This window comes from Cnephaeus nilssonii, assembly GCF_951640355.1.
Source record: "Cnephaeus nilssonii genome assembly, chromosome: 2".
Classification (NCBI taxonomy): domain Eukaryota; kingdom Metazoa; phylum Chordata; class Mammalia; order Chiroptera; family Vespertilionidae; genus Cnephaeus; species Cnephaeus nilssonii.
The window spans coordinates 14,106,416-14,128,653 of NC_137073.1; the positions used below are offsets into that span (position 1 = coordinate 14,106,416).

The 22,238-nt window shown below is 54.6% G+C and overlaps 2 protein-coding genes across 6 annotated transcripts in view; one reads left to right on the top strand and one right to left on the bottom strand.

The window, feature by feature from the left end:
• Positions 1 to 22,238, bottom strand: part of IFT140 (intraflagellar transport 140) — a 92,242-nt gene that overhangs the window by 22,425 nt on the left and 47,579 nt on the right. The gene's annotated exons all lie outside the window — the stretch shown is intronic.
• On the top strand, positions 139 to 20,481 carry TMEM204 (transmembrane protein 204). The gene is made up of 3 exons (XM_079789981.1): positions 139 to 1,204; positions 6,238 to 6,393; positions 19,719 to 20,481. Exons 1-3 carry the CDS (start codon positions 925 to 927, stop codon positions 19,961 to 19,963), a joined length of 681 nt encoding a protein of 226 aa, XP_079646107.1. The 5' UTR covers positions 139 to 924; the 3' UTR covers positions 19,964 to 20,481.

Below are 22,238 nucleotides of genomic sequence, written 5' to 3' on the forward strand. Positions count from 1 at the left end.
GTGCCAGGCTGGCCACGTCCCAGACAGACAGGTGGGCCCGTGGGTCTGTTCTGGGCCAGCACCCCAGCCCTCCCTTTTGGAAAGGAAGATGGGGAGGAGCCGGGGAGGAGGGTCATGGAGCAGGACTTCAGAAGGCCCCCCTGCCTTTCCTATCAGGAAACACATCCTGTTAGTGTCTGGCTGCTGCGGCAGGCAGCTATTTGTTGCAGTTGGCTACGCCCTCCAGCTCACCAAAAACAGCCTCAAAAACAACCATTTCCTCTCTGCTGAGAGACAGAGGGAAAATGCACGCGTGCGCGCGCGCGCACACATACACACACACTCTCACACACACACACACACACACACACACACACACTTCCCCACAGCAAGCTCTCTGCTTTCCAGGACCAGCCGTTTTGTGTTGGAGGCACCAGGCAGGGGCTCAGGCAGCACAGCGGCTGCTGAACCCGCACTGCTCCCTGCGGCCCTGCCCAGAGCCTGCCTACCGCACGGGCTGTGCTCGGAGCGCAGCTGGTTCTGAGGAGTGAGGCCGGCTGACACCACGCTACCGCCTGTCTCCTCCCCAGGTACTCTCTGTTCTCCCGCGTGGGGGACAAGAGGCTGCCAGCCTCCCTGGGCTCAGCTTCCCAGGAAGACGGCGCACTCAGGACCCGGGGCTCTCGCTGGTGCCCTGCTTCCTTCTCGGGATGGGCCACGCAGTCACCTGCAGATCAGGCCTGTCCCTGCTCCAGGTGCAGGAAGGAGGGTAAGGAGGACCGTGAGGTGGGCTCACCTGCACCTGCTGCACGGGCCTTCCCAACCCTCCGAGAATGAACGGTGATGTCCTCTAGCCGCCCCTAGCCGCGTCTTGGTTCTCCCAGGCCACAGCAGCTGACCAGGACCGGGACTTTCTCCACAAGCGGTTGGCACCAGCAGTCAGTGATGACTGTCCAGAAACTGGTGGCCACAGCCGTGCTGGTGGCCCTGGTCTCTCTCATCCTCAACAATGCGGCAGCCTTCACCCCCAACTGGGTGTATCAGACGCTGGAGGACGGGCGCAAGCGAAGTGTGGGGCTCTGGAGGTCCTGCTGGCTGGTGGACAGGGCCCGGGGAGGGCCAAGCCCCGGGACCAGGCCTGGGCAGGCGGACACACGGGACTGCGAGGCCCTGGGCTGGGGCTCTGAGGCCGCAGGCTTCCAGGAGTCCAGAGGCACCGTCAAACGTAAGTGCTCACTTTTCTGTCTCCTTTAGAGCGGAGAGGGCCCGCTAGCCCTGTGTGGCAGGCAGACGACATGGGTTGAGTGTTTGCTGACGGGTGAGGGGTGCTTTGGTCTGAGGGGCAGCACTGGCTCTTGGGGAACCAGGTGGGCCCCGAGCTCCACGCCCACCCTCCCCTGGCAAGCCACAGGCACACTTCAGTCCTACTCAGCTCAAGCCTGCCTCTGTCCTTCATGACAGAGTTCTCTTCACGCAGCAGTGGGCTTTTCTCGGGCACACACATGCTGAAGAACAAATGCATTAGCCAAACCAAGAAAAATACACTTTTTTCCTGGTGGAAATTAAGATTGTTAACAAGAAAAATAAACAAGAAGCTTAAGAACACATGGCTGAGTTCTGACTCCATTCCACAGACGTCAGGGTGAAGGTGGTAGGCAGCCCAGGCAGACCCAGCGGGGCTGGCTGTGGGGGGACCACCGGCCGGCTGCAGAGCCGGGCCCCTGTGCCCCTCCGCGGCGTCGCAGGCCCTGGCTGGCCACGCGGAGCCCTGGGTCTGTCACTGCTCGGGAAGCTGGGAACCGGGCTTTGGAAGTAGGGTCAGGTCTGCGTGTACAGAGGGAAGGGTTCACCTCCACAGTCATGGAGGCTGATGGGCAAAGTCTCCCAATGACTGAGAGGGTCTAACTTGCAGGTGGGTGTCCTCCGTTCTGCGGACCAAGCACGTCTTTAGGGAAATGTGACACACACGAGACTGCAGCTGGGCCTTGGCTAGATGCTGTCAGGGGGTCCCAAGTCCTCAAGCAATGCGAACATGTGAGGTGCCGGTGTGTGGCTGTCCCCAACTGCAGTGGGCTCGGAACCCTGGCCTGTGAGGAAGCCCGGGGTGGAGGATGTCGTCCCATTTCATAGGCAAAAACCGGAGGCTGCAGGAAGCACGCGGCTCAGCCGAGGTTTCTGGGGGCATGCAACCCACTGTCTACTCAGACTCCCACACCACAGCCTGAGGGGTTGTCGGTCAGAAGGGTGGCTATCTGCCCCTCCCGCTCCCTTGCAAGTAGGGAGCAAAACGTCTCTTTAACGGATCAAGTGCATGAATGACTTCAGACTTCTCTATGAGCTCTCAGAACTCAGGGGCCTACGGGGAACTGGATAGATGCAGATGGACTGGGTGTCTGTAACTGGCTGGTCCAGAGCGATCCTTCTGGTAGGAGACTGTCCTGGGGAGCAATGAAAGCCAGTGGCCCAGCATGGGAGGGGGAGCCCTGGGCCTCAAGGACTCCTGCCCCGGTCCCCCACGCTGACCAGGTGCCCCCCCTGCGTGTCCGTTCCCTCTGTCCCCATGCTGAGGACTGGTCACCTCAGGCCAGGAGGACACACAGGGGTCCTCCTGACCCCCCCACAGCCAGCCCACGCTGCGCTTCCCTCCTGCCCTGCCACGTGTCCTGAGCAGCCCCACTCACCCGCCCTGGTTTGCTGTCCGTCCCAGACCACTTGCTAAGCTCCCTGACCAACATTTTTCCCTGTTAATCCTCACCTGAGGATATTTTTTCCATTGACTTTTAGAGAGAGTGGAAGGGAAGGAGGGGGTGTAGAGAGGAGGAGAGAGAGAGAGAGAGAAAGAAACATCGATGTGAGAGAGACACATCAACTGGCTGTCTCCGGCATGCACCCCAGGTATGTGCCCTTGACTGGGAATTGAACCTGCGACCCTTCAGTATGCGGGCTGACACTCTAACCACTGAACCACACGGCCAGGGCCTGACCAACTTTTAAAATATCCTCCCGCCATTACTACGGTGCTTGTGGCAGCTACCCTTAATGGATCTCTGAGCATCAAATATTTATCCAGAACAAGGGAAATGTCTACAGAAGCTTCTCCTGAGCAACACTGAATTGAGCAAAGTGAGCCAACTTCACACCAGGTCCCTGTGACATGAACAGGGAGCAGCAAGCCGGCACCCTGGCCCTGGGGGCCCGGAGCTGGGGCTCCCTCCACCACCTTAAATCAGGCCAGTGCCCCGTCTCATTACCTCTTACGAAAACCCCAGCCCACGCTTCGCTCACACCCTAGCTGGGCACAGAGATTGGGAGGAAGAAGCAGGGGGTCCTTGTACGATGCCTGCTGCCTCTGCAGAAACACCTCCACACCAGCCAGTTGTCGCTCGGTCAAATCATCTCGTCAGTGACGGGGCGGTGGGGTCTGGGTTGCAGAGCTGACGCCTGGTGCACAGTTCAATCCCGAGTACCCATCTAGGGACGCCAAGGGGACACGCATGTCCCTGGTCACACATCACTGGTCCTGCTTTGCCCAGAGAGCCAGGCTGCCCTAGAGATTCCAGACCTTGCAGCAGGCAGCCAGGGCAGCTGTTGGGGACAGCAGGAGGCTCCGGCCAGCTCTGAGCCAGAGGTCCTGGCGAGGCCCTATGGCACACATCTCGAGGAGACATAACTCAACTTTGGTCAGGGAGTTTGTGCTGCTGGGTGTGCTGAGCAAACCGGGCAGGGGCACAGGGGCCAGTCCAGGTCCTCAGCTGCCCCCAGGGACACTGGGCCGGCCTTGAGGATGCTTGCTGGGCAGGATGCAGCGATCAGGTGGCTTTTTCCTTGCTGTGAGGTTTGGGGTGAGGGAACATGGCAGACTTGAGGGCCCCCTTTGGCTCCCAAAGAGATCTCACAACCTAACTCCGGTGTCAGTCTTACTCTGGTCCTGTTCTCTCTGTCATTTTTCATCTTCCCATATTTCATGCATCCTGTCAGGCACCTGATGCTCTTTTTCTGAAGCGAGATGTATCATGAATAAACGTAATTAAGTCCTGGACACATGCCCTGCCCAGAGGTGATGTGATGCTCTCCGGCCCCAGGTGGGGGCCTGAGTCTCCCTGGAAACGTAGGCGGACGGGGCATGGACCGCATGTTGCCTGGCCGATGACATTCGTGCACATTCACATTGGGCTCCTTAACATCCAGGCTCTGGCTCTGGCTGGTGTGGCTCCTTTGGCTGAGCATCATCCTGTCCACCAGGAGGTTGCTGGTTCGATTCCCAGTTTGGGCACATGCCTGGGTTTCAGGCTTGATCCCTGTGGTGGTAGTGGTGGGAAGTGCAGGAGGCAGCTGAGCAATGTTTCGTTCTCACATCAGTGTTTCTCTCTCTCTCTCTCCCTTCCACTCTCTCTAAAATCAATAAAAACATATTTTAAAAAGTTCAGGTACTGCTGCCCAGGCTATGCACATAGGCAGTGTTAGAACCTGTAAGACGCCTGGGCGTGGTGGATGCCAGCCTCCGAGTGAAGGGAGTACGGCTCAGAGAGGAGTCTGCTCAGGCAGCACGGCGAGTCTCTGAGCGTCATGTCCCATCCTTTACAGCCTCTGGACAGCGCCATATGGGTCCACGAGGACTTGGGCTGGGCCTAGGTGGCGGCTTGTGAGCTTGGGGACGCCACATGGAGCCACTGCCGGGTGTGTGGCGCAGGGCTGTGCACACAGAGCTGCTAGGAAGGACAAAGCTGGATGCCCGGGTGGGCAGGGCAGCAGGCGGAACCGGGGAGGGATCGGCCAGGGTCCCTGGTGCTGTGCTCCTGGCTCTCAGGAGCCTCGGTCACGTGGTCTCTGCACCAACACGTGCTCCCCTGGTGCTCGTGTCCACCCCAGGCCACTCCCTCCTCAGCCAGCAGTTCATTCACGTCTTTCCTCACCCACAAGGCTGAGCTTGGGAAACCGGACGGACTTCTCTGGGTCTGGCTGTTAACCTCCGTCATGTTTAACACCCCCATCTATGAGGTCACTTCCCCCCCCGCCTAAATTCTACATATTTCAGAGAAGCAGAGCCTCTGACAGCCATATAAATGGTAACAATAATTGCACAGAAAATCAGTGTGAAGAAGCAAGGAGGAGCCCCAGCCTCAGCCGGGGGGCGGTGAGGAAATCACAGACCCCGGGGAGCACACGCCCCTGTGCTAGGGCTCAGAGCACCGCTGCCCCTCTCCGCCCGTGTCTGCTCCTTCCTCCCAGCCCCGGACCCACCGCCACACCAGGCCTGGCCCTGCTGGCACCCCTGGGCTCCCCAACTTCGCCCAACCCCTGCCTCCTGGCCCTGTGAAGGGTCAGAGAGGAGTGTCAGGGCTTACAGATGGCAGTTGTCCCTGTGGTTACTCTGAAGGACACAGGTTGGGAGCTCAATTATGGGGAAGGACAGCCCACCTGGCTGTGCCTGCGAGAAAAGTGATTGAGAGAGCAGGACCCACAGCGCTCAGGAAGGTGAAAGGGTTAATTTGGTGGTGACTGTAATGCATCTAGTGGCATGTTCTCTCCCTTTCTCTCTCTCCTGGCACTTGGCCCTCGGCTCTGGGATCTCCTAGAAGCTGCTCTTACCTCCCAGGAGCGGAGCCTCTGCTACTGTCCTCTGGCATCCATCCTGGCCTCAGAGCCAGTGGTGCCACCCCCAGGCCAGAAGGGGCACTGGGAGGAGGCCTGGGACCAGGGAAGGGGGAAATCCTTCGGGCTGAGAGTGACAGATGGATGGCAAGAAGGAAGCAGCTGAGACACAATGGGAGGAGGGGCGCACCCTCCATGGTGGGAAGTGGCACAGCACCTCCATTCGACTCGGGCTGCACGAGCGCTAAATGGGGCTGTTGCCTGGCAGGGGCAGGGGCAGGGAACCACAGAAACGCTCGCAGCCTGGCATGGGCGGGGGGAGGGGGCCCAGGAGGCTGACAGACCTCACTTGGCTCTGTGGTGGCCACCTTAACTGTCCAGAAGGGCCGCAAGGAAGGGACCTGATGCCCCTGCCCCTGGCCTTTGCGGTTCCACCCGCGGCACGGCTCTGTCCTCCCTCTGCCCTGTGTGTGCGTCCCTTGCACCTCACTCCTGGACTGGGCGCGGGTGGGGGGGCAGAGTACACGGAGCCCGGGTTGGGGGGCAGAGGGAGAGCAGTGAGGCTGCCAGTGCAGACAGGGATGAGCCCCAGGAGGAGAGAGAGACCCAGCCCCGAGCCGCCCGCCTGCGCTGACCACCTGCCTTCTTTCCTCTTGGCCCCTCCAGTGCAATTCGACATGATGCGAGCCTGCAACCTGGTTGCCACGGTGGCCCTCGCTGCGGGCCAGCTCACTTTCATCCTGGGGCTGACGGGCCTGCCCCTGATGTCGCCGGACTCCCAGTGCTGGGAGGAGGCCATGGCTGCTGCGTTCCAGCTGGCGAGTAAGTACCCCTGCGCCCCGACGGGCAAACCAGCGGCAGCTTCTGTTGGGGCTGGAAGGCCCATTGTGGCCGCCTAATGCCAGGCGACCCCCTGGGTCACCCTCCTGCCCCACCCGTCCCCCTGGGCAGGAGCAAACGGGAACACGCACACGGGGTGGGGAGCGCGAGGATCCGAGCAGCCGTGGTTTTGTATCTCTAGCGTGGCCCTCGGCCCTTTTCCGTTTTGAGACCAGGTGCTGACTGGGGAGGACGTGCTGTCTTCCAAAGCCTTCGGCATCTAGCGTTTTCTCTGCCCGCTGCGGCCCGCGTGGTGGTGGCTTGGGTTCACGCCCTCCCAAGAGGGTGCAGCAGCCTGCCCTGGGCAGGGGGCGAGCGCCATCTGAGCCTATGCCTGGCGGGGGGCAAGCAGCCCCGCTTTTCCGCAGGGCAGCCAGGACCAGGGCCAGCGGGGAGTGAGCCTCTGGAACAACTTGGAAGCCACTGCAGCCCCGGGGGTGGCTGTGGGGTGAACTGGGGCTGGGCATGAGCACACCGTGTGGTCTTGGAGGATGAGAGAGGTGGTGTAAAGGATGGAACTGCTCCGAGGTCACAGGGTGGCCGTGGAGGCACCGTGAGGGGCTGCTCTGTGGTGTCTCTCGGCCTCTGCTCCTTGCTGGCTCAGGGTTAACCACCGCGGAAACCTGGATGCTCAGGTTTTCCACTGCCTACTGGGGGAAAGTTCGGCCAGTGGTCCCAGGGGGCAGAGACTGACCAAGTGGCGACGTGCTTGGCGGAGAACGGCAGCTTGTCCCGGTGTTGAAGGTGCAGTTCCAACAAGCCCAGCAGAAGAAACATCGGGAAGTCAGAAGTGAATCATGCTAGGAATAATGGGTCCCAGCCCTCAGCCTTCTGGAGAACACAATTTCCAGCCTGAGGCCGAGCGGCTGGCAGGTGTTCGTGTGCTGGGAAGCGCCTGGGTGTGAGTGGAAGGCGGTGTGGTCCTGAGCAGGCCACCTCCCCAGGCTGGATGCAGCAGGGGCAGCGGAGGGCCGGCCCGAGGAGAGCGCAGGGTTTGGCGTGAAGGGGACTGGACTGCATCCTGGCTCCATCAGCTATTATCCACGCACTCAATCCACACTTCAGCTTTCCCAACTGCACGGCAGGGAGGAAGTCTGCCCCCCACTGGACTGATTCTGAGAATGACTGAGGCAGGACGGGACCGCTGAGCACTCTGCCTCCCCCCTCCTCCATGACTGTGGGTGAAAACCCAGACAGTCCAAGTGATTAGGAAAAGTACCCATTTGCCCTCTGCTAACCCGAGGGCTGTAAAACAGAACTGGTTTCTCGCCTCAGTGAATCAGCCCGTCGTCGCTATCACGTGGGATTATCTGAAATTCCATCCCTTCTAGAAGGAAGTGGAAGATTTTGAAACGTGATTGGAAAAGCTAGATTAAAAACAGACATTCTGGTGGCATGGAGGAAATGAAAGTAACATTTCCTGATCTGAAAATAACTCTTAGCAGGATAATCAAATCACTCATTGCAGTGTTTCTCAAGAATTTCTTTGAAACATTTAGAAATATTAGGAGACATACTGTGGGTTTGGTGTGAAACTGACATCTTACTTCCTGCAAACTCTTATTTTAGAACAAGATAGTGTTATTTACAAATAACATTTTTTAAAAACTCAAAGGGCGGGGGAAGCCCCATGAACTAAAATGGAGTGGTCTTGCAGCAGCCCTGGCAGTGGGAGGGCTGCCGAAGGCCTTGGGGGCCTGCGCTGGTGGGGGGCGGGGAGCATGTGCTCCTCTCCTGAGTATTTCCAGGCCGGCACGACCTCTGGAAAGGTCGGACCAGGCTCTGCTGAAAAAGTCAGGCAGAGGCTGACGGAAAAAGCCAGGAGCAGCGAGCGGCAGCCCGCAGTGTTTTGGACGGTCCCTCTCGCCTCCCCGGGCAGCCTCTCCCCTTGGTGTCTGCCCGTTACTCCCAGCAGGTCTGTTTTGCCCAAAAAGGAAATGCTTTTGGCCCTGTTTAGACTTGTTTCATTGACAAACAGTACAGAATGCAGCTATGTGCCTTTCTTCTATCGTGCTGCTAATTTTAGAGTTAGGTTTTTTCCTGTGCTCCGGTCTGTTTTAAACAGGCAGGGAGAGACTGAAGGGCGCCAGGATATCCTGTCCCAGGAGGGGGAAATGCCTGCTAGTACCTGTTACGCAAGCCAACCTTGAGTCCCCAGTGCCCGGGCCAGAGGGTGGGCAGGGGAGGAACGAGGAAGGGAAAGCACATGGCGAAGCTGGGGGCCGGGAACAGCTGGAGCCAGGCAGAGGCGGCACATGCTGCCAGGAGGGCGCCCCGGCCCTGCCTCCTGAGATGGGTATCTGCCCACTTGCTCATTCATTCCCAATAGTTTCTGGCCACAACCTACACTTACACGATGCCTGGCCTGGGTCTGTACAAGGACAGTCTCAGCCCTCAGAGCTGCGGTTCCAAAGGGCAAGGTCATATTGGAGACCCTACAAAATGGCCATTTTCATGGATCAAAACCTATGAAATATCAGCCATTTCACCCAGTTTGCTCCATCATGTTCAGGCCACCGCATACAAGTGTCTACTTTCTTTGCAGAATTTTCCAAGTGTAATTTTAATTTACCTTAAGGGTGAAAAAAATTCCTTTCTGCCCCTTATTCCACCCTCACCCCATAAGCTGAATATGCTGTGAAAAGCTGCATTTTCCCTGTGGAAAGCACTCCGCAGGTTAGACACGAGCCTAGGCCCCGCTGGGTGTCTAACAGCCCCTGGAAGTCGGGGTGGGGGGGGGAAGGAGAGGGTGCAGTCAGCATGGAGGGGCTCTGCACGGTCCTGGGCCACTCCCTCCCCCCAGCTCTTCCTGTTGTAACCAGTACATGACAGACACAACGGTCAGGCTTCCCTCTCTCTTCCTCCCACCACTCAATCTGCTGGTAATCCAACTTCAGAGCGTAGAGCCCTCTCTGGAGGCGACGAACAGTGAGGCTGCGACCACATGCCCCTTGTGTTCTGACGACAGCAGAGGCTCCTGCAGGGTGGGGCCCATGGGCCATCCCAGCCCCCGAGCCAGCAGCTGTGATGCTTGGGCCCTGCCTTGTGGGCGTAAGGGCTCCATCCCACGGCCTTACACAGGCACGAGCTCCGATCTGACTCACTCTACGCACCTTCCTTTCTCCGTGACCCTCCTGGTTCCTCCTCTCACTGCTGCTCCTCTGTTTCTTCGTGTCTGTGGTCTCACTGATGTATGCAGAAAGGCAGTCGGAGCAGGGAAAGCAGCGCCGAATGGGGGGTCAGAGGGCGCCACCTACGAGAGGTGGACGGTCTTTCCCAGACCTGGATAAGCGCAGATGCTGACCACTTGTGTCCGGCTCCTGGAGCAGAAGGTAAAGCCGGGGCGCAGGCTGCAGCAGCTGAGCTGTGGGCCTCAGGGTTCGGGAGAGCAGTGGCTTTCCCAGGGCGTGTGGGGAGAGTGGGTGCGAGCAGGCGCCTGGCTCTGCCTGCAGACCCTCTTCAGTTGTGCTTGCTGCTGTCGTCATTCTGACTTCCCACTGTGGCCCTGCTGGACACCACCACACTGAGACGCTCCAGTCCCCAGACACAGCCTCCGCGCTCTGTCAGGACTCAGGGCTCCACCTGAGCTCGCTGTGAGAGCCAGAGCCCCCCAGTGCGCCCCCAGCCCACACCACGGGCAGACTGTCCGGGGCAGAATGCTGCAGGAGCTTGGAAATTTCCTAAGTGTGACCCTCACTGTTGGCTACACAGGACTGACTACCACGTATGGCCCTCGGCTGACATTTTTAGGTGGGACGAGTGATCTGGCGGTTATTCAGGGCTCTGTACTTGGGTCAAGTTGCGTCTTGAAGGGTGACTCCTTGGCCACCTCTGAGCCTCCGGGGCAGTGCACTGCCTATCGGAGTCCCAGACTGAGAGCCTTGGGGCCGCACATGCTCCATCAGGCTGGGAACATAGCGGGTGTCCCTCACGGCTCACCATCCTTCGTCAGTGCCTGTTGGTGCTCTCACTGGGGTGGGGGACTGTGCATCCCATGTGCACCCCACTACTGAGAGCCCTGGGCTAGTAGACTATACCCCTCGTCTTGGGAGCCAATGTCTTGCCTAATGACAAGATGGGGTCATGCAATGGGGGTCCCCACGACCAGGCTTCTCATGTACTCCCTCCCCTCAGCCCTCCTCTCTCACCCCCACTGCTCATTAAAGCATGTACGTACGCCACCTCTGATCCATTTTGGAAAATGCTGGTATATACGTGAAAAAATTCCCTAGCGCCGCCGCATCAAGGACCCTAGAAATGGTGTCCCGGGCTGCACCCATCCATGCCTGTGACACCCAGAACACAGTCCCTTCGCAATGTCCCAAAGTGGGGCTTTTACCAAGCCATCTGCCCTTAAACAGTGGCTACAGGTCTACTAGCCACAAATTTACCGCCGTGTTTCTTCGGAAGCATGTGACTGCCGCTCTCAGGCATCCATGGATTTCTTATTCTAATATTTGATATTATTCCTAGTTTATGATTTATCAACCCTCATCATACGTAACCCTCACCCTCCATCTCTGCGGAAGTTTCCGTCTCGCCTCCTTGTCAATCATGTGAGTGGCCCTGGACCTTCCTCTAACTTATAGTTTTCCTCAAAGTACAATAACCACAATGAAACGATGCAGGTCAAGTACAAACGGTGGCCCGTGCTGCACCCATCCATCTTTGCAGAGGCCGGCTGTTCATGTCTCATTCTGAACTGCCTTCATAACAGCCTTGGGCTCTCCTTGGAACATTCCCCCCAAAATTCCTCATCTTCTCTGTGGAGCTGCCCAGCAGGCCCAAGCCCTCGTGCTTTTCTCCCAAAGACGGGGACCAGCACTTGTCTATCTCTGGCCACTGGCACCCCAATTTCCGAAGACTGGCACTGTAGAGAGTTTGGTGTCATCTGCAAACTGAGCTCTTCCCTGCACATGCGCACTGCCGCCGGGATGTCAGTCCTCGCATGACCACCTCTGGCGCCAGGCTCGGGCTGCACTCTTTCCCTGGCCTCGGCCAGTCCCCTCCTCGAAAGCTTAAGCAGGATGACTAAGAGAGGAACCTGGTCAAAAGCCACTTTAACAGCCTCACATGGACTCATGTCTGCTGGTTTCCTCTTTCCATTTCTGGAAATCATTAGAGTTTTTCTCATGATGGCAAAACCTATAAACACACAAGGAGCCACTGACCCCCGCCCCTGAGAATGCTGATTTTATCAGTCCTCTAAGGTCAGTCGAGGTGATAAATGGTAATTGTCTTGGCATCTCAGGAGCTGGTGGGGATTCTGCTGTTTTCTTAGGCTCAGGGACCTTCTCATAGGACAATACGAGGTTTTGTTTTTTACAATAAACAGGTATGTTGCTTGGTCTGGATAATTTTCTGTCTTCTGCATCTGTGCCCCATGCCCCAGCCTACATCCCCACTGCACCTCTCATTTCTCCTTCTTCTCCCTTTTCGCCATGCTGTTCCGAGCGCTGGCTCCTATGGACGTGTCTGATCATATCAATCGTACCATCTTTAGTCTGTCCTTTCTCCAGAATCCCTCCCTCTGGGGAGAAACACTGGACAGCCACTGTTTTCCTGCTCACAGTGTAGGAAGATCCCAACCACAGCTGTGCCTTGAGTGGATCCATTAACTAGCTGGTTTGCTCTGTAAATACTCTCTCGAAGCCTCACGCCAGCTCTGCCAGTTCAGCTGCCGTGCACGCTGCGGCAGGTGTGCTGGGCGAAGAGCTCCGGGGTCAGCCCCACGGGCTTCCACTTGTGCCACCTGCGTGTGCTGACAGTCACTCAAAAGGAAGGCCCCGTGACAGACACCGCCGCCCCAGGAAGCGGGCAGGAAGGAAGAGAAAGGAAAGGGCGCTCTGCAGGCTGAGCTGTGAATCACACTGCCCACTGCGAGGCCGGCTCACAGGAAGGGGCTGCTGCCTTTGCAAACAGAAATCCATGGGGATGGAACCAACTCCATGAGCAGAATTTGGTGTGTCTGCTAAAACTCTCCCCTTTGATTTGTTTCTGGACAAACATTAACATCACCGCCAAGTCTTTCCAGGGACAACTCTGAGGAGAGGGGGGATCTACATCAGGCTGTAACAGAAACAGAAAATCTGAGGTCGACCAGCAAGCCGCATACCTAGCTCCTCACCACCACGCCCCCCTCAGCCAGAGCGCTCTATGGAAGTAAAAGGCTAGTTTGATTTCAGAAGAACGTCTGTACAGGCGATTCCCGGCGTCTGGGCTGAGGCTGGCGGCGCACAGGGAGCCCACATGCTCTGCCTTTCCGTGTCTCCCTGGCTTTTTACTGCTGACACATGGCACCCACAGAAGACCCCACGCTGCCTGTGTCTGCTCAGTGCCCACAGCTCCCCTTGGCTCGGGCAGAGTTGGGCGATGGTTAACCCCTGGACCCAGCGGACACTGTCTAGCAGCTGTCCCTGGACGAGGAGGGTGTGAGTGTCCCTGCACCGGCCCTGCCACGCAGCCGCCGTGGGGCCCAGGCGCTTCCCGCAGCACAGCCCCCGTGCCCACTGTTTCAGAAGGTTCTTTGCACCTTCCTGGCGCAGAGGAGGGTTTTTCTAAATTAGTTTATTTATTTATTTATTTTTAAATGAGTTTTTTTAATGTGAGGGAAGCAAACCCCTTCTCTGACTATATGCTGAACTAAAGTAATACAAAAGCCAACACTGGTCTTTACACAGAATAAGTCATGTGAATGTAATAACTCTTCCTTCCTGCTTCTCCTTTCTACTTCACCTCTGAGTGACACCAGCTGGGAGGTGAGACACCCACACCTGTGCTGGAAACAGCCAGTGCTGCTCACTGCTGGACTTTCAAGACAAATGATGAAATAGGAGGAGGCACCGCTCGACCATTTTCACTCTGTACAGACACCATTTGTCAGGCTGTGCATTGCCCTGCCCTGCCATCTTTATCACTTTACTGATCGTGTTTTCAGGATGAGGTGGCACAACCCAGGGTGTCTGTGAACAGGTGAATTTACACTTCTTTTTTCTTTTGTTAATCCTCACCCGAGGATATTCTCATTGACTTTGCTTGCCTCCTGCCAGGTATGTGCCCTTGACTGGGAATTGAGCCCGTGACCCTGTGGTGTGTGGGCTCTAACCACTGAACAACTGGCCAAGGCAAATAGACACTTCTTGAATCAGTTATCCATACCCTGAATGTTCTTTCATCTTGTAATGGAAAAACAGACACACTTTGAAACCGCAGTCTGTGTACCTTGTAGGCAACATAGCTAAACATAGAGAGGAAATAATAAACAGATTCCAATGGTTACAAAATCACAGCCTAGCCCAGCCGGGTGTGGCTCAGTGGTTGAGTGTCGATCCAGGAACCAAGAGGTCACTGGTTCGATTCCCGGTCAGGGAACATGCCCGGGTTGTGGGCTCAATCCCCAGTAGGAGGCAGCCGATCCATGATTCTCTCTCATCATTGATGTTTCTCTCCCTTTCCCTTCCTCTCTGAAATCCATAAAAATATTTTTAAAAAAAATCACAGCCTACCCTACTTTCAAAATACAATAGTGATCTTAAGAAAAGGAGTAACAGTACAGTTGAGTAGCCCTGAGCTGCTGGGAAATTTGAGTGTGGGCACAGGACAGCGTCCGAGTCTTGCCACTCAGTGCGGGGACGATGCCTTGGCCCTGCCCGGGGGTTAGAGGTCAGTGGCCGCTCTGCCCCCACAGTCTGTGGAGTGTTCAGTGCGTTAATATTTTCACCACTTGGAGTTCAGAGTGCTCTCTCCACATGCTGGTCCCCTGGTGCCACAGGCCTAGCCTGGCTGCTCTCTGGGAGGGCTCGCCCAGCCACCATCCCTGCCCACTGGCAGAGTGCTGCCCCCTCACTCCCGCCGCGTGTTCTAACTGTCTCTTTCACAGGGCAGACCACGCTATAGTGACTAATTTCATCTTTATCGCCCCAAAAAGAATGCCAGGTCCCCAAGGACAAGTCAACCGAGCCTTAGCAACCCCTGCCCCCGCCCCAAGCACACAGGAGTGGAACTCAGTAGATCTGCTGAGCACACCGTGCGGTAACCAATGCCAGGTGCCGGCACAGCAGCCGGGCTCCACGCTCAGCGACATCTACGCAACTGTGGGGACCGGGGTCCTGTCCCTCTGACAGGTTGTAGTCATCAAGAGGCTCAGAAGAGCCTCCAGTCAAGATGGCAAAGTTAGTTACAATTGTAATTGTTTCCTTAATAATAAATTAATGTAGTAAAACAAACGAGAAAAAGAAGCTTAGAGGACTTGCTATGGAAGCTGCTATTCATCACGTCTTCTTCCCCAGTGACCACACTACTAGTACATTCTACTCTGCACTAGGGGATCTCCTTGGTTTTGTCTCAAACTGGGTGGCTCTCTGAGAGGCCGAGATCAATGGGTGGGCCGCACTCCAGCTGCAGGGACAACAGCTGGCGGAGGCACCGTGCTGTGAGCTTAAGCGGAGTGCTGAGGGACAAGGGACCAGAAGACAGAAGGCAACCCTCTCGTCAGGGCTCTTGAAACACAGGGATGGCAGCACCAGGAAAGGCCTGGAGGTAGAACTTGGCATCGCAGAGGCACGGAGAGGCACCGATGTGGCTACAGAGTGACAGGGACAGGGCGGCCACAAGAGAAGGGGAGGAGGTTTGAGGCGGGGCCGGGCCAGGCTGAGGTACGTCCTAGGGCAACAGCTGCCACAGGGCATTTGTGCGTGGGGGGCACATGATGCGTGTCTTCAAGAGCTGATGGTGCACTTGGAGGAGAAGCGTGTCAAATGCATTAATATCTGCTACGGAACCGACTGTGGAAAGGTGAAAGCCGAGGCTGGCTGCCGGTGTCATGACGGACTGTAGGAAGTGCTTGTTAATGAAAGAATCTAAAACAGGTGCACTTCTAAGATATTCTAAATGTTTTATTGTGAACTATGTATGCAAAGAACTCAATGAAACATGTGTGCCCTGCTAAAGACATGAGGTGAACGCCGAGAAGCCCTAAGTGTCCTTCCTGTTGTGCCCTCTCTCCCCGGAGGTAACTGCTGTCCTGTACTTGTGCCAGCCACTCCCTGTGTTTTTTACATCCTCACCCAAGGGTATTTTTGTTGTTTTTAATTGATAATTAGAGAGAGAGAGAGAGAGAGAGAGAGAGAGAGAGAGAGAGAGAGAGAGAGAGAGAAACATCAATCAGTGGCCTCTCATACATGCCCCAACCAGGGTTCAAAACTGCAACCTAGGTATGTGCCCTGACTGGGAACCGAATCTGTAACCTTTTGGTGTACCAGAGGATGCTCCAACTGACTGAGCCACCTGGCCAGGGCTTCCTGGTTTTTTATACTTTTATTCCCTCTTCAGGTTTCCTTAAAAGGCAGCCTGGTGGCTGAGCCTGTGAGAACCACGCACAAAGAGCACGTGTGAGAGCTGTGTCCCTGGGACGTCCTCTCGGCACCACTGTTTCTGCGGCCCACCCTAGCGCAGTGGGGCTCACGCAGCCGTGCACCTGCCCCTTTCCTGTCCCGGCTGCCCAGAGCTCACTGTGTCCTGTGGACACGAGTTTCAGACATTGCACATTTGGGGCACAGTCGTTTCCTGGATGAGCAGGAGTTTCACTCCAGCGTAACCCCAGGAGGGGAACTGTGGATCCTCAGGCAACACCATGCTGTCCTGAGCTCCCACTCAGTGAGGGTGGGACCCCTCTGCCTCCAACCTGGGCCGACACTTGTGTTTCCTCCCTTTCTAATTCTGCCAGTCTGGTGAGTGAGTGCCTTTTACTCCTTTCTAGATTAGGGTCACCTCTTTCAATCCAGCTCTCATAATTTACAAGTCTCCACTGAAATATCTTGCAACGTAATTCTAGGTCCTCTCTCTGTATTCATCAGTGATGTAAACCAGCCTCAAGACAGGTAACTGAGCTGGGAGAGGGGGTTGCCCTGGAGGCCAGAGAGGCCCAATTCTTTCACACTGTTCTGTTAGGACCAATGATGCTGTTGGAATTGCAGCCGAAGCCACGTGACAGATTTAAAAAATATTCTTGCCGAGACTGGTTTGGCTCAGTGGATAGAGCGTCGGCCTGCGGACTGAAGGGTCCCAGGTTCGATTCCGGTCAAGGGCATGTACCTTGGTTGCGGGCACATCCCCAGTGGGAGGTGTGCAGGAGGCAGCTGATCGATGTCTCTCTCTCATCGATGTTTCTAACTCTCTATCCCTCTTCCTTCCTCTCTGTAAAAAATCAATAAAATATATTAAAAAATAAAAATAAAAATAAAAAATATTCTTATAACACACCCAACACAAAATGAAGCTTAGTTTAAAAAGAGAGAAACAGCTAGCCAGCATGGCTCAGTGGTTGGGCATTGACCTATGAACTAGGAGGTCATGGTTCGATTCCTGGTCAGGGCACATGCCTGAGTTGCAGGCTTGAACTCCAATAGGGGGTGTACAGGAGGCAGCTGATCAATGATTCTCTATCATCATTGATGTTTCTCTCTCTTTCCCTCTCCCTTCTTTTCAGGAATCAATAAAAATATATTTAAAAATAATCCTAGCTAGTTTTGCTTAGTACATAGAGCATCGGCCTGCAGACTGAAGGGTCCCGGGTTTGATTCTGGTCAAGGGCACATGCCTGGGTTGCGGGCTCGATCTCCCCTGGGGGGCGTGCAGGAGGCAGCCTATCAATTAATTTCTCTCATCATTGATGTTTCTATCTCTCCCTCTCTCTCCCTTCCTCTCTGAAATCAATAAAAATATATTTTTTAAAAAATAATTCTTTTCAAAAAACATATAAATAGATAGATAGATAGATAGATAGATAGATAAATAAATAAAAAGAAACGGGTTTCAATCACAGCAGAGGGTAAGTGTCAGTATCCCCCTCAGGGTGGGTGACTGATGCAAACCAGCTGCTGCTCTCTGGGTAAATTCCTTCTGGTCGAGTTAAGTCTTCAGTACTGCCCTCCCTGCGGGCTCCCACGGGCCTTGCTGGGAGCCCCCTTCAGCCAGGGCCTTGCTCCTCTCCTCTGACATAAGCTGGATTCTAACTCGCTCTCCCAAAGCTCCCATCCTGCCCCATCCTTCTGAGTCTTGTTGAAACCAGGCATAACAAGCTCCCTTGGGTGATAAAAATGCCCAAAGACAGTAAAAATGAGGAGGACACATAAAGCATTTTCATTCTCATTACACAAAAAACAGGCTACAGTTCCTTTCCGCACTAACGCAAAACTCGGTGCCATAAAATCGTGAGCAGAGGATGCACCCTTCCCTGGGAGAGAGAAATGACAGGTTTTTTTTTGTCAGTGTGCATGACAAACAGAATTAGTTATTTTTAACAGAAAGGAAGTATCCAGAAGCTTTCCATGTATAAAAAGCTCCACAAAGTACTGTAGAGAATTACAATAGAGATTAGTCACTGTCACCATTGTTTAGGACACGACTGAGGTAGGTGAATGTTTAATTCATACGTTCTAGAAGGTACGTGATGATGAGACCATATGCTTGTTTTTAGAAAATTCAAGCCTGTCCCCCACACCCCACCCCAGCACTAACGCGTACCCTAGTTAGTAGGACCATTAGCTGGCATTGCGGCTGCTCTCTGCTCCGCGCCACGCTGGGTGTGCATGACGCGGTTTCCTGAGGAAAGCAGGGGAGGCCGTGGGGCGGGTCCAGCAGGAACAGACGTATGGATGTCACAGTGCAGGGCAGGCAGGGACCACAGCAGCAACAGCCGGGCCGGAGCATAGGGCAGGGAGCGTGGACGGGCCTGGGCGGGGCAGAGTCCCATCTGGACCATGCTGGGTTACAGAGAGCCTATGCCTTTGTCAGGCATTTTGGTTCCAAGAAACAGACTCTCTCAGTCAGCACATCAGAGGGTGGGGTGCTGGGGAGAAGAGGGGGCTCCCTGGGCCTCCCAGGGCTCTGCTTCTGCTTCTGTCCTCACTCTTGCTAGCCATGGCTCCGCTCAGCCCCACGGCCCCCTTCCAGTTTCCTCTGGCTTATTTAGCTCCTCCCAGCTGAGAAGAGTGACAACCTCAGGGGACAAGAAGGGACAGGACCAGCTTCCCCGACAGCAGAGCAGCGGTGGCCTCTCCTCCATCCGGGTGGCCGGGGTTTCTAGCTTGGATTCAGAGCTGAACTCCACGACATCAGTGTTCCGGGTGAAAATCCTGGCTTTCCTATTGCAAGAATTAATAAAACCAAGTCTCTGGAGCTCCTTAAAGATAAAATTATTAAAGCAACGATGCTGTGGTATTAGCTACGAACTAAATGTGAACAAGTCTGGCCTGGCCGGTGTGGCTCAGTGATTGAGCATCGACCAATGAACCAGGAGATTGCGGTTAGATTCCTGGTCAGGGCACATGCCAGGGTTGCGGGCTCGGTCTCCAGTAGGGGGTGCGTAGGAGGCAGCTGGTCAATGATTCTCTCTCATCACTGATGTTTCTCTCTCTCTCTCTCTCCCTTCCTCTCTGAAATAAATAAAAAATATATTTTTAAAAAACACTACATGAAACAAACTAAAAAATAAATGTGAACTAGACTGTGGGAACTGCCATCAGTGGAAGACTCTGGCCACAGTCCCAGCACAGCCCCCTCCCCTTCTAAACAAATGCAACCGGGGGGAGGGAGGAGGGGCGAGAGGGAAATTCTAGAACCAGCTGCATCTATTTAGAAGTAAGAGGAGAAGCCAAACGCGCCAGCAGGAGACTCGGACACATCTCCGATCTCGGCTTCTGCCCTCTGCCTAAGCAGGCAGGCTCTAGGCCACCTGGAGTTCTAAAGGAAAATCTCTATTTCCTTTAGAAGCAAATGCTAAGAACAAGGAAACGCCTAGGAACAGGAATTCAGACAAGTTAAACACCAATCAGAGTTGTTACTAAATGAGATTTAGAAAAACTGTTTGCTTTCACTTCGAACCGGGTTTGTTTGGGGTGAGGGACAGCGAGTGTCAGTGCCCCCTTCGTGGGGAGGTCGGCTCAGGAAGCAGCCTGACACCTGGAGGGTCCGGAAGCACACATGGGCCAGACTGCTTTCTTTCCAAGCCCCTAGCAAGGATCCCGCGCAGGATTTAGCGGGCGCACACTGCACCCGCCCATCCCCAGCTACAGACTCAAAGGCCATAAAACCCCACAGGGCCCAGTGCAGAGCACCTCCACCCCGAAGGCCCGCGCCGGGAACTGGGCTCCTGTCCAACCCGGGGAGCGCGGAGGGTCAGGGCAGCAGCACAGCTGCCTCAAGCAGGGAGTTCCGCAGGCTTCTCCCGGCTGGGGAAGGCTTTCTCAACACCTGTCTTTCACCCACAGGTTTTATCCTGGTCATTGGGCTCGTGACCTTCTACAGAATCGGCCCGTACACCAGCCTGTCCTGGTCTTGCTACCTGAACATTGGCGCCTGCCTCCTGGCCACCCTGGCAGCCGCCATGCTCATCTGGAACATTCTTCACAGGAGAGAGGACTGCATGGCGCCCCGAGTGATTGTCATCAGCCGCTCCTTGACGGCTCGGTTTCGCCGTGGGCTAGACAATGACTATGTGGAGTCACCATGCTGATGAGTGCCAGGGAGGGGCCCTGCCTGGGACTTACTAGTATCCACTGTAATGGAACAGTCTAGAAACCAAGGGACTGCCTGCGTGGAGGCGGCGATTCCTATGGTTTCTTCTATATGCATATGTACGATACACAGGTATGTTTACTATGTTTATATAAATATATGATCATATATCGTCTGTGCCAGCCTCCTCCTGACCCACTCACAACCTGGCTTCACGCTCACGCACGTCGCAAGGCGACCAGCCCGAGATGCACGTGAGGGGCGCAGCGGCCCTGCTCAGCGCCCTGGTCTGGGGTTAATTTATTCTGTGCCTGCTCAGACGGGCATCTGCGGCCACCCTTTCTTCAGTAAAGCAGAACATCCCGGGAGATTTTCTGGAAATGGCTGTATTTTCCTCGAGTGGCTCAGAATCTATAATCAGATGGTTACGGCTTTAGGACAGGAAGGAGTTAGTAGTGTCTGTTTGTGCCTGATTATTTTTCTAAGTTAAAATAAAATGGAAACCTCTTACCACTGTCTAGAATGTGTGTTGTATCTCCCTACACTGCCACGTGGTAAAAGGAATTTGGTCTATTTTATGTGTTTTTTGTGGGTTAGCAGTAAGAGAAGGGTTGAGGCATTTTTAAAGATCTGGTGGGAGTGAAACTTCGGGTTACTCATGTCCTTATTCTCGTTTCTGGTCAACCGAGCCTCAGACGCCCACGCTCCTATAGACTCCGCACACCGTGGTCATATGTTGGCAGATCCACAATTAGTGGAGCAGGACGGGAAAGTCTATTTGTTTAAAGAAATTCAGAGAGAGGTCCACTTCCCCCACATAAAACCTTTGGCCTCTCTTCAGTCAAACACTTGATGGGCGATACCTTCACGATGCTACATGGATTCCAAACCACCCAGCTCTTACACCTGTGAGAGGTGAAGAGGCCGTAAGTCTCCAGGCTGAACAGAAAACATTAAAAAACTGGCCCATATCCTCAAGGACTGACATCTATAAGGACAGTCCTTTGATAACTGCACGGCTTGACCTCATGCCACCTAGAAGTAGAATCACTGTCGCCGTCCTCTGGCCCAGGAAGTTGACCCTGGGCACTGTGGGTGCCATGCAAAGCCAGGGTAAGGCCTGGCTGTCTCTAGGCTGAGCCTCCAACCCCAAGAAACTTTTAGCTTTGTTGCTTTTAACGTTCCAGAGAAGTGAGGTGGCCAGTTTGGAATTCAAAGACTATATCGCTCCAGGATAGTCAGAACAAATGGTCCTGCTCACCATCTGGGGTATGCGGATGCGAACAGTCATAAAGCAATTGAGGATGATTTAAAAGCATCCATGGCCTAATCATCTATAATAAAGCTAGCAGTCAGTGTAGAAACAGCCAGATGCCTGCCCCACAACCAGTACGCTCATGGGAACATTTAGGTTTGAGCTCCCTTCCTTTGAGCTTCTTTCCTACAATGGATTTCCCCCAAATCATATGCTAAAAATAATTGTTTTTTTAAAAGAATGAAATATTTAAGGTGTATAATTTTAATAATATTATGTATATGATTATATAAATGTTCATTAAAGTTTTAAAGTTGGCCATGTGATTGATTCTAGTCTGTGATCGTGTTTATATTAAATGAAAAGTGAGCGAGAAAGGCTGGGCTATGCCATCCAGCTACTCTAGTTCACTTCCAACAAGAGTCCTCTTGTCCACATGGCCAGTGTGGAAAAGGCCTCCCAACTGGAACAAGGCTAGGCCTGTTTTAGAAATAAGCCAAGGAACCAGGGTCACACACTAATTTGAAAGGCGCTTCCATGTTACAGAAATCATCACTGCCGATGAGGAAGGCTTGTTCCAGGCAACTTCATTTTCCACCTTTCTCTTCCGACTTTAGTTTCATTCTGTAATAATTTTTCTACACTTTCGAGATTGAAAGCTGTCAAATGTCCCTGGGAATAATTGCTGAATTCTCTCAGGAACAGAGAGGAAGCTGCTTTTTAGACAGCTTTGATTGACTTCTTTCAGAGTAATTTTAATTGCATGTTCACTGTACTGTTTTGAGTGTTTATTATCAAACTAGAGGCCTGGTGCACGAATTTGTGCACAGGTGGGGTCCCTCAGCCTGGCCAGCGATCGGAGCCGATCAGGGGAGAGGGACTGCAGGAGGTTGGCCAGCCAGTCGGGGGGAGGGACCGTGGGAGGTTGGCCAGCCGCAGGAGGTTGGCTGTGGAAGCGCACTGACCACCAGGGGGGCAGCTCTTGCATTGAGCATCTGCCCCCTGGTGGGCAGTGCAC